The 14,448-nt window shown below is 47.8% G+C and overlaps 7 protein-coding genes across 7 annotated transcripts; 5 read left to right on the forward strand and 2 right to left on the reverse strand.

The window, feature by feature from the left end:
- Positions 1-245: 245 nt before the first annotated feature.
- On the reverse strand, positions 246-4,506 carry I303_101337 (uncharacterized protein; the record flags this gene model as incomplete). Its single annotated transcript, XM_065968321.1, has 11 exons — positions 246-508; positions 638-972; positions 1,052-1,227; positions 1,308-1,441; positions 1,505-1,608; positions 1,684-2,009; positions 2,081-2,362; positions 2,420-2,739; positions 2,807-2,981; positions 3,068-3,199; positions 3,262-4,506. The coding sequence occupies 11 exons, from the start codon at positions 4,504-4,506 to the stop codon at positions 246-248; spliced, it is 3,492 nt and encodes a 1,163-aa protein (XP_065824393.1).
- A 568-nt stretch (positions 4,507-5,074) lies between these two features.
- On the forward strand, positions 5,075-7,604 carry I303_101338 (uncharacterized protein; the record flags this gene model as incomplete). Its single annotated transcript, XM_065968322.1, has 13 exons — positions 5,075-5,184; positions 5,297-5,341; positions 5,445-5,548; positions 5,618-5,732; positions 5,788-5,836; positions 5,894-6,008; positions 6,065-6,160; positions 6,215-6,384; positions 6,449-6,586; positions 6,640-6,699; positions 6,764-7,097; positions 7,157-7,376; positions 7,445-7,604. 13 exons carry the CDS (start codon positions 5,075-5,077, stop codon positions 7,602-7,604), a joined length of 1,716 nt encoding a protein of 571 aa, XP_065824394.1.
- A 646-nt stretch (positions 7,605-8,250) lies between these two features.
- Positions 8,251-8,973, forward strand: I303_101339 (uncharacterized protein; the record flags this gene model as incomplete). The annotated part of the gene is made up of 3 exons (XM_018404708.1): positions 8,251-8,407; positions 8,530-8,686; positions 8,862-8,973. 3 exons carry the CDS (start codon positions 8,251-8,253, stop codon positions 8,971-8,973), a joined length of 426 nt encoding a protein of 141 aa, XP_018267362.1.
- A 457-nt stretch (positions 8,974-9,430) lies between these two features.
- On the forward strand, positions 9,431-10,048 carry I303_101340 (uncharacterized protein; the record flags this gene model as incomplete). Its single annotated transcript, XM_018404709.1, has 3 exons — positions 9,431-9,586; positions 9,677-9,834; positions 9,937-10,048. 3 exons carry the CDS (start codon positions 9,431-9,433, stop codon positions 10,046-10,048), a joined length of 426 nt encoding a protein of 141 aa, XP_018267363.1.
- A 350-nt stretch (positions 10,049-10,398) lies between these two features.
- On the forward strand, positions 10,399-11,044 carry I303_101341 (uncharacterized protein; the record flags this gene model as incomplete). The annotated part of the gene is made up of 3 exons (XM_018404710.1): positions 10,399-10,551; positions 10,626-10,783; positions 10,891-11,044. 3 exons carry the CDS (start codon positions 10,399-10,401, stop codon positions 11,042-11,044), a joined length of 465 nt encoding a protein of 154 aa, XP_018267364.1.
- A 137-nt stretch (positions 11,045-11,181) lies between these two features.
- On the reverse strand, positions 11,182-12,088 carry I303_101342 (uncharacterized protein; the record flags this gene model as incomplete). Its single annotated transcript, XM_018404711.1, has 5 exons — positions 11,182-11,384; positions 11,452-11,541; positions 11,609-11,679; positions 11,753-11,961; positions 12,044-12,088. 5 exons carry the CDS (start codon positions 12,086-12,088, stop codon positions 11,182-11,184), a joined length of 618 nt encoding a protein of 205 aa, XP_018267365.1.
- Positions 12,089-12,582: 494 nt separating this feature from the next.
- On the forward strand, positions 12,583-14,300 carry I303_101343 (uncharacterized protein; the record flags this gene model as incomplete). Its single annotated transcript, XM_018404712.1, has 8 exons — positions 12,583-12,675; positions 12,741-12,911; positions 13,011-13,111; positions 13,193-13,347; positions 13,447-13,530; positions 13,595-13,694; positions 13,771-13,852; positions 13,953-14,300. The coding sequence occupies 8 exons, from the start codon at positions 12,583-12,585 to the stop codon at positions 14,298-14,300; spliced, it is 1,134 nt and encodes a 377-aa protein (XP_018267366.1).
- Between the last annotated feature and the right edge of the window lie 148 nt (positions 14,301-14,448).

Below are 14,448 nucleotides of genomic sequence, written 5' to 3' on the forward strand. Positions count from 1 at the left end.
CCGCGGTGTTGTTTTCTGTGAACTTCGTGTGATGAGAACAGATTTGTCCATGTTTTGTATAGTGCAACGCAAGCACAGAAACAGTCTCAAATTCATATTTCGTTACTCGCGTAGTTGTGAGAAGCCTGGGGACGTTGTATACTGGTCTGGTACGTCCATGATGCATTCCAGATAATACAACAATAAAGCAATGGAATTGATGTACAGTGATCATCGAGGCAGACTCACTTCGAAACATTTGATGTTTAGTCATCATCATCACTAATCTCGATGACTTCATTGTCGTTCTCATTGAAACCCCTTTCCATCTCCTGATACACCTCCATATCGACATCTGCGTTATTTTGCTGGTCTGCATCATCTCCGGCGTTATTTTCAGCACCATCATCTTCGTTCTGCGCCATTTGTCCACCTTCACCCTCCTCTTCATCTAGCGGGACGTAAAGCTCATATATCGCATCTCCCTCTGGCCCTTCCACTACGTTTTCCAGCAGATCACCGCTAAGGTCTATCAAGTCGAGAGACAAAATATCAGTCATACGCTCTCGACGTAAAATAGGACATTGTTCTTTTCTTCACTTCGATATCGCATGCCTTGATTCTGCATTGCCGCAATTGGAAACGAGCAGGAACTCACATTGTATACCCCTTTGGTCCACCTCACTGACTACCTCCTCATCGATCTGGGAATACGCCATCACCCCAAAGGCACTGACGAAGAGGTGCTGCAGACCATTGAATTCCCGAGTCGACGCAGCATGATTGATACGTTCGGGCAAGTCGATTCCGACGGGCAGAGCATCCTCAGGAACGCTTTCTACATCCAGTAACAGCTCTTCTTGATTTCGTACTCCTGCTTCAGCTTGTGCGTGTATGTGGGATTGAGATTGAGTTTGATTAGACGTCAACACAGGCGCAGGAAAGACTAATTGATGGAGTAATGATAAAGTAGGCGATAATAATGATAATGCCCTACAGTCAAGTCGAAGTGTTACGTCTATCAGCCGGGAATTGCCGATTCATCGCTGTGGACCGTATACAATCGACTTACGCTTTGTAGTCTTGCAAAACTCCATGAATACCATACAATTTCGAGCTTTCGCGTTGCACAACAATGATCAAGGCAGGTACTAGGATCGATTTGGCGCCCATGATGATGATGGCGTCCTGGTGCGAGATCGAGAGCATGCATAATCCTCTTATGGTAAGAAGACTCATGTGCAGGGCCTAAGCAGATCCGATCATGTTCAGTATAACACAGCGAATGTAAAATGCGCCGAAACTAAGCCGGAAACGCTTTCGCTCACTTCGGATTCACTAGCACTCGACAAAGGGTTGATCAGATACCTGGACAACCTTTCTATCAAGGGCGACTCGTTGGGCGAGGCGGGAATCTTGTATCGATCAGACGACATGACCAAGCTTCGGAAGTTGCAGATGTCTGCGCAGTCGTTCGATTAGCTGTTGCGATCCATACACATCTTTCATGAGGCACAAGGCTTACGTTGCGATGCCACATAGAACAGCTCTATCCCTCTTTTCACGATGAACGGTTCTAGATGGATCGAGGACAGGCCTAAGATGATGTCGACCAGTTCGTCCCCTTTCCTGTTTTCAAGTCAAATTTGATCGTCAACGACATGCCTCGCAAGTTCACTGGCTTGAAGGCTGATAGATACTCACCATGAGGAAGAATCAGAGACAAAACAGATGACTTCTGCCATTCCAGCTATACGATCCGCCAGTTCAACATGCCACGAATCCCGTTCCTCTTCCTTCTCCTTGAGTGTATCTTGAGCAGCCTCGTTTGTCTCATGACTACCATCGTCGCTCTCAGGACGGCGCATACGAATTTTGAACGCGTCCACCTTCGACACGTCTGCAAAAATGGTATGCACTACCGATCGCAGGTTCTCAGCGGTATTTGTCGGCACTAAAATACGCATCATAGAAGGGAAGAGCAAGGTCGAGCTCGACAAGAGAGTAATGATATTGCAGAAGACTGCTACCTAAGATATCAGACAATATGAGTGTAAGCGTGTAGTCCAAATCCCATGCAAGGGCACGCAACATAGCTCACTTCGTTCAGCGAGATCTGATCCACGTCCAGAACTATCCTGACGACATAATCGAGCATGTCACAAAGCGAATGAACCATGATCTCTTCGAGGTCATCAAATCCTACATTGGGGTCACCACACGCCTTGAGTATATCGGAACATCGACTCGTATATATCTCGTGACCCGGTGTCGTCAATGCCGGCCGGTAGTTCATCAGGCGGTACAGAGTCGGTTCCTTCGTTGACCCAAGGGCGTGCTGGAAGGTGGATAACGATACATGATTCAGGAGATGATAGAGGAACTGCCCATTATCGTCAGCTTGTGTGAGGTGTGAACCCATAACATGGAGATAGCTTACCTCTGCTCTTTCGTCTTTATCATGATCCAAAATCTGGTCTGGCTCATCCAGAATGGCATTTTCCGCATCACCCAGTGGTAGGATCTCATCGCCCCAATCCACACCTTCACCCGGTTCGCCCACCGAACCCGGCGTCTTTTGACTTCTGGCAGGAGCCGGAGAGACCCTGAAAGGTGACGGTGAGACCGCTCGACTGGGAGAAGCAGGAGGAGAACTTTTTTCGGCTGTCTTTTGTCTCTTAACTCGAGGCGCAATTGTAGGTGTAGCGGCGAAAGCATTGATAAATCCGCCAAATGTCGGTCCAGTGACAGGTGCTTGACCTGCAAAAACCCATCAGTTGGATATCCATGTCACTCGATACTGCTGAAACAGTAGGCATGGACTCACCTTTGCCCTTGGCCGACTGCACAAGTGGAGTGAAAACCTCATCTGCCACACCACGTCTGCGGCTCGGGGAGCCATTTTTGACTGGAGTAGGAAACCCTCGGACCTGCGATTGAGATGCTGGGAATCTTTGAGATTGTTGACGATTCTTCATCGCTGAATTGTGAGCAGCATGATTCTGCAAGCGCATGACAGGGCAAACATCAGCTTGTACCTTCTAGAGCGTCAATCCTCATCTGACCAGGAGGGATCAAGGTTACTGACGGAGAACACAGCCTGATGCTTGATATTCTCCACTTGACGCTTCGCTTGATCGCCCCTCGCTTTCAGCTCCTGATCTTTATTCTCGATCGTGGACTTGAGTCGTTCCAATTCGGCCAGATGTCTTTGGTGTTCCTGGTTACAATCGTCAATATTGTGCCCGCCTAACATAATTGGATCAGTGGGGAAAGACTGACCTCGCGTTGAGCTCTGCGAACTATCTCTGCTTCTCCTTTCGCAGCCCACACCTGGCTCTGCAGCTCTTTCACTTTCTTCCGTATATCTTCATACTCTCCTGCGTTACTGGCGAAGCGATTCGGTTTGGCTTGAGCTTGTGCTCTGAGAGCTGTTAGTTCAGCTTCGAGTTCCTGGCGCTTCCTCCTCTCCGTCTCTAATTCTATTGCAGCTGCTCTAGCCGCTGAGCCTTGAGAAAGCGGTGGAGCGGAATACTCCCTTCCTTCTGATACACTACCATTAGCTTCATTCGACCCATTCTGCGATTGCGACTCAGATGGTATGGTCGGTAGTCTGGATGGGCCGGCTATTGCGTTTGACTGGGCGTTGCGGTGAAATATTTGCGCACCGGCGGAGACGGATCTCGACAATGATCTGTTGTTGTTGAACTTTGGCTCATTGACGAAGTTTGGTAGTTGACCTTGATTCGCGAACCTGTTTTGTCCAGGCGGACGCACTTGATCGTTGTTGGTGATATGGGAAGTCAGAAAACCTGATCCTGTCGAGGAATTCGAATTTGATCTCGACAGAGGTGGCTTGACGAACGGTTGGGGCTCTGCAGAGAGACCAGAAGAAGCAGCAGCAGCTTGCATAGCTTTTCTTCTCGCGGCGATAGCATCCTGAGATTGTTGCCTGACCATTCTTTGTTGTTGTGAAGCCGTCGTTCCCGGTCCAGGTCCAGCTAAACCTAGACTTTCACCCAACATCGAAGGTTGCTCTCTCCTCTTATCGGTGATGATAGCTTCTTCCGTACTAACACTTCCATTGCTCCCTACTCTATCTCGAATGACATTATTCCTGACTTCGTATCTCCCGGACCCATCCATCACTACATCTACAGGCGGACTTTCATCCTCTTCCTCTCGTCCTGCATTCCAATACGCTTCCCTCTTCTTCGCGTTATCTATGTGTCTTTCTACATCGAACGACCTTTTCCCACCTATCTCCCATCCGAAACCTGTTCCCCTTATTCCAGGCTCAGTGTTGACTGGGCGAGGCTCTTTCTTTAATCTGCTCGTCGAGGATGCAGCTGACGAGGTGGGAGAATTACGAGGCTTCGCTAGTACATGTCGAATAGGCTGAGTGAATCGGTTCTTGGGTGCGGCTTGTTGCGACGCTTGAATCGCCCGTTCTTCAACGGCATCCAGCATGCCGAGAGTTTCGGGATTGTCAAAGAAGCCATCGTCTTCGTCGAATGGGTCCGACATAATTGGGAAAGTCGGAGATGGTCTATGTGAATGAGAGAGACTATTCATAATGAAGTGCAGCAAGACAAGTTTGCGAAGTCAGCGAGCATTTCATGGCGATAACCCATATTCGAACGATCACTTACAAGAGCTGTTTCGCGCCGAATCATGATGTGTAGCCCAAAGCGAGAGTGACGATATCCGGTATACAAGCTCCGAGTTCCTTCGAGTTTGCCTTTAAGACTTCGATTGCTTGATTCTCATCTGTTTCTTCGTGTGGTCATGCGAGACTAATCTCCGTTGCAGCAGAGAAAAGACAACTTCACTGGAATCAAGATAGTACGAAATCAACTTTGTTCGTTCTTTCGCGTTGAAGAGGGAAAGTGGAGGTTGACTGGATCGACATCATTCATCACTCATTATCATTATCATTATCATCATTTCCTCTTTTCTCGTCCTCCCTCACGCTCACTCCGTACCAAGCACCTGTGGCGAAGGCACAGCTTATTCATCGAAGAGAGATCCCGAGTATCACAGCGGCCAATCGGACCGGATCTGATTGACAACAAGATATACCCAACCATATCTCATGCCTTCTTCCGATCCTGTAGAGGAAGAAAGCAGGCCGACGAAGATCACTAAGATGGATGACTCACTGGATGTCACATCTGCTACTACTGGTACCAGTACAATCCCTTCGTGAGCCTTATCATGATTTCCCACATCTTTCTTTCATTTGACCTGAGGACAGGCCCGACTGATCACTCAACAGCACGGCTGGGCAAGCTGACGTTATATTCCTGTAACACAGATATCGACCTGATGCAAAGACCAGGCGGTATGACAGACAGCTTCGGTGGGTCATCCCTCTTGTTATGTGACCTCCGCCCATCTTGACCAAGAACTCAAGCGTATAAGGGCGTAATATGAGACGACCTGCTGACTCAGCCTGCGCACAGACTCTGGGCTTCAGCAGGCCAGAGGTCCCTTGAATCAGCTCGAGTGTTGCTGGTGGGCTGCGATGCCACAGGTTGTCAAGCTTTGAAGAACCTTGTGCTTCCAGGTGAGCTTCACGAAGCTCTCTGATGGCAAGCATTGCAGCTGACCAATATACATCGTCTTCGTGTTCAAGGTATATCGCACTTCACCATCCTCTCACCTGACCTCACTACTGCCCAAGATGTGGCTACGAACTTCTTCCTCCATCCCGATTCAGTCGGTTCTCCGATCGCAGAAGAAAGCGTCAAGTAAGCTGCATCGCTCACGGAAGCTCAACGGAAATTGGCTGATATGGTTTCGCAGGTATCTAAAAGAGCTCAATCCTGCAGTTGAAGGATCAGCGAAAGTAGAAGTAGGTTGTCCATGGATCTGAGCGCGTGCTCTTCAAGCTGATATCGCTTGTGTACAGGACCCAGCATCCCTCCTCGTCACTGATCCAGCCTTCTTCACCACATACACCTTGATCATCGCTTCTAACGTTATACCATCTCTTGAGCTGGAATTGGCAGACTTGTTATGGCAAAGTGAGCCCGAAAAATCCCTTCCATTGCAAGGAGTACAGCTGACTCCATTTTATCAGCGTCCGCGAGCGTAGGGGGTTCAGACATCCCACTGATATGCATAAGGAATTCCGGATTCATAGGTAGAGTGGAAATCCAATTAAGGGAACACAGCGGTACGTTATGCTCACATCGCTCGCGTCTCTGATTAAGCTGAAGATTCTGTTTAGTGGTTGATACCCATCCCGACACAACACATACCCTCCGTCTGGATGCGCCTTTCACTTCGCTTGAACATCACGCTCGTTCGCTTGATTTGGCTACAATGGACAGTATGGAACATTCACACATACCTTGGGTGGTTTTGTTGGTACGAGCAGCCAGTATATGGAAGGAATCGGTGAGTTTCATGCTGCTTCGTGGTGTGGTTTTTTACAAGGCTTATGAGCAATATTACTGCGTAGCATAATGGCAGACTACCTGAAAGCAGCGAGGAAAAAGCGGAATTCAAAGAATTGCTGAAGAAGGACAAAGCAAAGGGCGATGAGGAGAATTACGAGGAAGCTCTGGCGCAAGCTTACAGAGTCTGGGGTAAATCCGAAGTGAGTTCTCTGCCATCGCTATCAGCTGATCTACGCTGACTATCCAAATTCAGCTGCCATGGGAGACCGGGCAGATTCTGGACGATGATAGCGTGAAGAATATTTCGACCAATGTAAGCTGGCATTTGATACATTTGTCGTGTCTCGTGGGCGTATAGCTGACGAGGAGCAACACAGTCGAAAAATCTCCATATCCTCCTGCACACCCTCTCAGAATATGTCTCTGCACCACCCCATCTACCGCCCACCTCCCCTTCCTTACCCGACATGCATTCTTCGACGACGTCGTACGTGCATCTCCAAAATCTTTACAAGCAGGAATATCAATCGGACCTCAAGCGATTCAAGCGGTTGTTATCTCAAACACTCCAGAATATAGGCTTGGAGGAAGAAACAATACCCGATGAGGAGGTTGAGAGCTTCGCGAAGAATGTAGCAGGAGTTGGCATAATCAAGGGGACACCTCTGCGACAGGGCAAAGAGGGCAAGGGCTTGATAGTCAGAGCCATCGGTACGTCAGCTTGCGTATCAGGTTGGGACTCATCCGGCAAACAAGCTGATCTGCCGCAGAGGATTATCAATACGACGAGTACGATGGCTCTTCGACATGCTTCGCCATGCATCTCGCTCTCTTGGCTGCCGAACGATTCTATGCCTTACACAAGCGATGGCCAGGCACCAAATCCAAGGCAGATATGTGTGAAGATAATCAACAAATCGAAGAGGTACTCAAAGGCATCATGGGTGGCAAGGAAGTGGCGAATGTGTTCGCGGAGAGTATAGCGGAAGTGTGAGTGATGCGTTTCCTTTAGAGCAACGTCTTTGCAAGATTTTCTTGCTGATATCTCACGGCCGCAGGACAAGGGGCGGATTTGGGACTCTTCCTACAACAGCGGCCTTCCTGGGGGGAGTCGTGGCACAAGAAGCGATCAAGCTGGTGACTAACCAATATACACCGCTCGACAATACAGTGATTGTGGATTTGATCAAGAGTCAATCCGCTAAATTCAAGTTCTAGCAAGATCCAAGTCCGAGCAACGTATGCGTTATGAGAGACGATCAGGTCATGATAGACGACAGAATGTGTAGCCGGTTTCGCGGAGGTAGAGTTGTATCATAGATGTGGCTCAGAGGCGTCATGAGCTTTCAGCATAAAGCGATCATGTATCGACATTGAAAGCCGTTCATCATTATCTTAGCGGGAACGAATTTAAGGCGACTTTCATTCAGGCAAAGCTGTGTCAAACCCTCAGCTCCACTGACTGATTAGATCCGGCTGATACGGCAAGCTGAAACGCATGTCGATGTGACGTGGAGCAGTCTGAAATGGACACGGACCCCCGGGAAGCCGGCGAATCAGGTCCATTGCTCACACAGCTACCAATGCCCTTGCCGACGGTCGTGAGTCTTCATACGGTCTCTTTTGCTGCGAACCCTTTCGTTAGCTACATTGCCTACGGGCAATGTCAAGCCTGCGTGTGTGATAGAGTGGTGATAAACTATCGGTGACCGATCTACAGTAGACAGACAGCATATATGTAATTCGATTGATCCCAGAATGTTCTTGTGTCTGTGTTCACTAATTCTTGTGCCCATCATACATACTCACCACCAACAACGATAAAAACCGAAAGGCCATTTTACTGTACAGTACTGCGATCAAGATGGTTCTCACTCACGAATACGTTTCGAAAATCTTCGACCATGCTATCAAACATGAGAACGAAGCTATGTTCAGCTATGTCCGAGACGACGTCAGAGCTGAGATCATCAATCCCGAGATCGAAACTTCCCCATTCTCCAAGGTATACACTTCTGTGAGTTTGTCTATTCTAGGTGATTCAAGTCGTTCGGAATAGTGGTGCGCTTTCGTGCTTCAATGATCTCGGTGGCAATGGTAGCGATGCTACTGTAGCTGACATTGGATTATTGAGGGTATTTAGAAAGCGGAATACGCAGCTGGAGTAATGGGTTTCCTCGGCTTTTCGAGAAACCCGCAGACCTCACCTTGAAGAGATTGACCGTTTCTGGGGACTTGGCCATTATCGAACTTAGAGCTGAGGGCAAAGGGAAGAAAGACGGTGAGAAATTTGTCAATTAGTGAGTACTCATCCCATCCCATCTCATCTCATCTCATCTCATCCCACCTCATCTCGTCTCATCTTAACCCAATCCAATGGAATCGGTTACTTTACCGCTCTCCCTTGCACACACTTCCCTACAACATCGTTGACATCTGATCAGCTGATTGACTGACGTTCTGCCTTATCCGCAGTATCTGCCTTGTATGCGAGTTCGACGACGCGGAAGAACCAAAGATCAAGGCTTTGACCGAGTATTGCGATTCGGCTTTGTTGGTCAAATTCCACCAGAACAACAAGGCTTAGATGTCCTCATCCACACAGAGATTTATTTCTTTGCGTGTGCTCCATGCCGTAGTAGTTGGCTTGGTCTGATCATGATCTATGAGCGATGAAGCCTGTTTAGTGAGATGCAAATTGAGTTATGGAATGATCAGATCACCGTTCATTCGATAACTTGACAGACCACCGTTCGGCGCATTCCGAGCGGAATCTCCGTCGCAGATCGGGTGAAAGGATTTATCAGCAGATCCAAATAACCTGAATGAGATTACGAACCAAATCATTAGATGCGTTCTGATGACGAAGCTTACGAAGCATGATTCAGCTATGATTGAGCAGCTGCGCAGAGCTGTGGATATATATGTGCACGGTTGTTTTAACGTCGATGAGTCCTGGAATACATATTTAATAATTCACCAGCTGCCGGACAAACAACACTGATTCGCTCATTCCGATCCTCTGCAAAACCCAATCATCGCTCATGACCGTCACTGGAACATACCTACAAGGTTTACTCGACCGTATCCTCGGAGGTGAGCTGCCGGGTTTCTTGGAAGGTTACGTGCATGATGATGTAGAATGGATGCTCATCAATGCCGAGGTGAAATCATCACCCTTATCAGGGCTGTATCACGGCGTAAGTTGTTTCGTCCATCCATGCTGTCATTCCCTTGTAAGGACCGGAATGCATGTCAAGCACTGCTAAGAACAAAGTGAATTCGGGCAGAAACAAGCATACTTCGCTGCCGCTGGTCCCGTATTCGGAGCATTCACCGGTCCCACTAAATTCGAACTTGAACGATCAACCTTAGCTGGCAATTTAGCGTTCATTGAGTTGAGGGGTACGTCAGTCGGTAAAAAGGATGGAAAGACAATGGGTGGATTGTAAGTCAATGACAATCCATACTCGCCTTTCAGCCTATTCCCTTTCGGCCGTATTGCTTGCACGGGACACGAAAGACTGATAAACGCGTCTATACACGGTAGCTGGTGCTGGATTCTTGAATTTGATGACGACGCTGAGAAGCCCAAGATCAAGAAGATCAAGGAGTACATGGATTCAGCTTTGGCCAAGGAGTTCATCGAGAACAATCAGTAAAACATGTCTGACAACCACTGTATGCATGTTTCGGATCGTTCCTTTTCCTCGCGTTTGCAGGTCAGACCGGATCACCGAACATTTCGATCGCGCTCGGATCATCAATTAGCGTTCTTCTCGCGGTCTTAAAGCAATTATCTTACACAGCTTTGACTTGACCATCGGTCATGCATGCATGCATGCGCGGGGGATGTATTAGCTTTCAGTGACGTGTCAGGGCTTTTCGTCCGCACGTACGCACTTTGCTTTCATCGTCGTCATGAGTCATCGACAGATCAAGATTAAGCAGATATCTCGCTGCTTCAATCGGATGACTTCGCTTTGTCAGTGGGATCTGACAGCATACTACGATGACCATCTCCGAATCATATGCGCAAGAGCTCATCGAGCTTATGCTCAGAGCGGATTTTCCGACGTTGATGCAGTACATAAGAGACGACGTAGAGTGGATTACCATCAATCCCGAGGTCAAGTCAACCAAATCATCAGGACATTATCGAGGAGTCAGTTCATCACTCGTTTCGGAGTCTGGCGGGCGCTAATGAGTGGAGCTGACTAACACTGTATACTTTGCTAGAAAAAGGATTTCATGGAAGTTACCGGTCCACTGATGAAGACCTTCAAAGCTCCTCCTCAATTTACGCTTGAAAGGTCTACTATTGCAGGGGACTTGCTCTTTGTGGAACTAAAAGGGGAAGCCATTGGGTCGAAGGATAATAAGACATTGACAGGATTGTGAGTTTATCTGTCAATGTCGACACTGCCCCTTATCTACCTCGCTGTTTCGACAAGCCCATCAACGACCGGCCCTAACCTCAACCGAATGCAGCCTGATGTGTCAGGAGGTCGAGGCTGATCGTGTGCATGTTGCAGCTGGTTCAAATCTTCGAATTTGAGGAGAACGACGAGGCGAACTCAAAACCCCAGATCAAGAAGATCAAAGAATACATGGATTCTGCCTTGTTGAAGGAGTTCATGGATAACAACCTTGATTGAGCGGTCGTGTCCATATACATGGTTACATGTACTGTAGATTGTATCTACCTTCATCCCAAAGGCAGATTGTACGTCGTATGAGACAGTCTGTATCGATGTGCGCCGGATCACCGTTCAACACAGTATAATGTCCGACGCTACGTGAAAACCTTCACCAGATCATCCGGTGATTTGAAGCTCTTCTCTTTAGGTTGTTCGACAATATTCCCAAAAGGCATCTGTCCGGTCATCTTCCATTCTTTTGGTATACCCCACAGACGACCTATCTCTTCTCGATCCGGATAATAATGTTGAAGCGTCATCCCTATCCTAGGGTTAAGATTTGTAAATGTCAACCAGACTGAGGTACTCGTGATAAGTCAGCCTCACTATCAGCTCCTACGCCTTCTCAAAGACTGCATACTGACTGGCATATTGTGCAATGGCTGATGATTGTAGTGACCAAGTCTCGAACTTGTCGCGATATGCCGGATACTTTTCGATTATCTCCTCTATCGCTATTGAAACGACATAATCAACCATAAAGCAGGTAGTGGATTGAGCGGAGAGAAGCGAAGAGCGTACTTTGACCATCCTCGAAGAACAATAGCGTGCCGTATCCATTCTGTAATGATCTCAATTTATCTATCACCTTGCTGTATCACAGATCAGACGTTAGTCGCCTATTTCGATCTCCCGCTTGGTCCTGTGGAGAGATGTCTGACCCACCTGAAATGCTCATGCGCTACATTGGGCCTTTTCTGCAGTATATCCTCGCCCAGACTACCTATCACAAGATCCCATAACTTCCTATGATGCTCGCCGAACAGCACTACGATCCGAGTAGATTGCATGTTGAACATCGACGGGACATGTCGTAGAACTTTTTTTACTAGTGCCGTCACTTCTGCCGGCTCGACATCGCAACGATCATCTATCTAGTTGGACGCAATGGAGAGTCGGCGTCAACGAGTTGTGATCAGCTGAAGAGATACGGCTTGCGCTGGTGTCGAGACTCACGACGTAGTGCGACCTGCGCTCCTCTATGCTTCCAATTAAGGACATCGTCTACTCATGAGCTGTCGGCTCAGAGCTGTATCAAATCACTGTTGGTGTCTCGTGAGTATTTCTCAACATTCCCAACCTTCGTCATCTGTCAATCATATCCTGCATATGGAGTAGGAGAAGGGTCTGAGATCATCTTGAGTAGAGTAATCAGCCGTGCCCGCGGCGTTCAGATATCGGTCATAACCGTGTTTAAGAGATAAGAGTCATCTGACGCGGTCACGTTAGGATTACCTTTGATCTAACGTTACTCTGCTGTTCCGCCTTGGTAGTGCATTTGGCCGATGTTGGCCGTTGCATAAAGCAGATCTTCCCGGCCAATCGATGGAGAGGTATATATCAGAACAACCACACCTTGAGATCTACGTTGATGTCATGCTTCAACGACTTGACGCCGGCTACATTTCTTCCATCCTGACTGCACAATCTCGACTCTCTCCTACACTCTCCTACTAAGGCTTGCAAGTCAAAAGGACATCGAAGCCATCGAGATCATGTCGACCACTAGTACCCGTGCCAACGGGTCAACCAAGGGTGCTGAGGGCTTACTTCACTTCACCCCTGTCGGACCTTCCCAGATGGACATAGTGAGTACATGTCCCGCTCCAGGCCTTGACGAAGATAACATATGTGCTTGCTTGTTGTTATGTAGCCGTATGCCGACCTGATGAATATCGACTTATCAACTTTCGCCGATGGGCCTGACGCACAGCAGAAACTTGCTGGACAGCTATATCAAGCGATGACCACCCAGGGCTTCTTCGTTTTGACTGGATTCGGAATCAGCGAGGAGGAGATTGCTAGGCAGGTGGATATAGGCTATGTAAGTCTGTTCGCTTCCTGTTCGTTTTCTCGCTCTCCCCGTCTTCGCCAAAGAGTGCTGATGAAGATGCAAATGGTAATTTATTGCGAATATCAACAGACTGTGTTGGAGAAGACCCCTCTGGAAGAGAAGAAAGAATTAGATGGACATATGGATCAGACAGGTCAATATCGAGGCTTTAAATTACGGAATTACTATGAGTAAGTCGTTCAACCTTGATCGCAGGCATGATATGGGAAAATACATACTGATATGTTGGCTTTGCACTGGCATCATGGTAGAATGGAAAAAGGAGTTAAAGATCAGATCGAGCAATTTAATTGGCAAAGAGATATGAGCGATCAACCTATGCCGTCGACTATCAAGCCATTCCAAGCTGAAGTCAAAAGCTTTTGTGAGAGGGTACATAAGGATGTACTGTATAAAGTGTATCAGCGTAAGTGAGGGTTTTGAGCTGAACCGAACAATCTATCACCTACTCCGAGCGATGCGTTAAACCTTAGACTGATGGGTATCTGTGTCACACACGATGTAGTATTCGCGCTCGCTCTGAAGTTACCGATCGACACGTTTGTTAATTTCCATAAATATGAAGAAAAGGATGACTCATGGTTCAGATGTGAGCATCTCTTCTCCCCGCCGCTTCACAGAGATTGATTTGGCTAATGATCAAACCGTTGAAGATATGGCCTATTACGATGAGTTCAGTCCGGAGGATGAAGAGAAAGTCGGCGGAGTATGGTTGAAAGGTCATCAAGACCATGGAGCGGTCACTATGGTGTTGTGAGTGTCGTACTTTGAAACTCGTGCGCCTTCGTAAAGGCCGGATTGAAATTGATCAGACTTACACAAATTCCAGTTCGCAACCGATGGCATCGTTGCAAGTACGGGACGAACAAGGTGTATGGAGATACACGAGGCATACTCCCGGTGGAATCATCGTGAGTGAAGTAGTCTCAACTTCAGTTCCTTCTCATTCTCCAAGAATCACATATCTGATTTTAGATTCGCACAGCTCACACCTGAAATTGAATCTCACAGATAAATTGCGGCATAATGATGGAATGGTGGACCGGCGGCCTATTCAAAGCTGCCAATCACCGAGTCTTTGCTCCTCCGCAAGATCAGCGGAATCACACCCGATGCGGAGTCTTCTATTTCTCGATACCGAATAACGACGTGCGACCAGACTTGCTCGTCGATTCGCCCGTTCTTCAACGAGCTGGTGTTAAGTCCATCTTCAAGGACGGTAAGAATATCGACGCGCTCACTTTCAGTAGAGCCAGAGTCGCAAAGGTCGGGAAGAGCGATATATACAAGCAGCCCTGGGGAGCCGGAGCAAGGTTGGTAGAAGTTATTGCAGGGGTTGAAGTCCCTCATTTTGGATAGTGCTGTACACTGCTTTTCCTTGGCAGACGTGCCTGATCTACCGATTAGAGCGCATGTCATTTACCAGTCTTGTGTAGATGATTGTTTTCTTCGTTGTGATGTTGAAATCGAAGCGCGAATGCGAATCCTGTATACCGTCCGGACCGCT

The sequence above is a fragment of the Kwoniella dejecticola genome, chromosome 1 (genome assembly GCF_000512565.2).
Source record: "Kwoniella dejecticola CBS 10117 chromosome 1, complete sequence".
Classification (NCBI taxonomy): domain Eukaryota; kingdom Fungi; phylum Basidiomycota; class Tremellomycetes; order Tremellales; family Cryptococcaceae; genus Kwoniella; species Kwoniella dejecticola.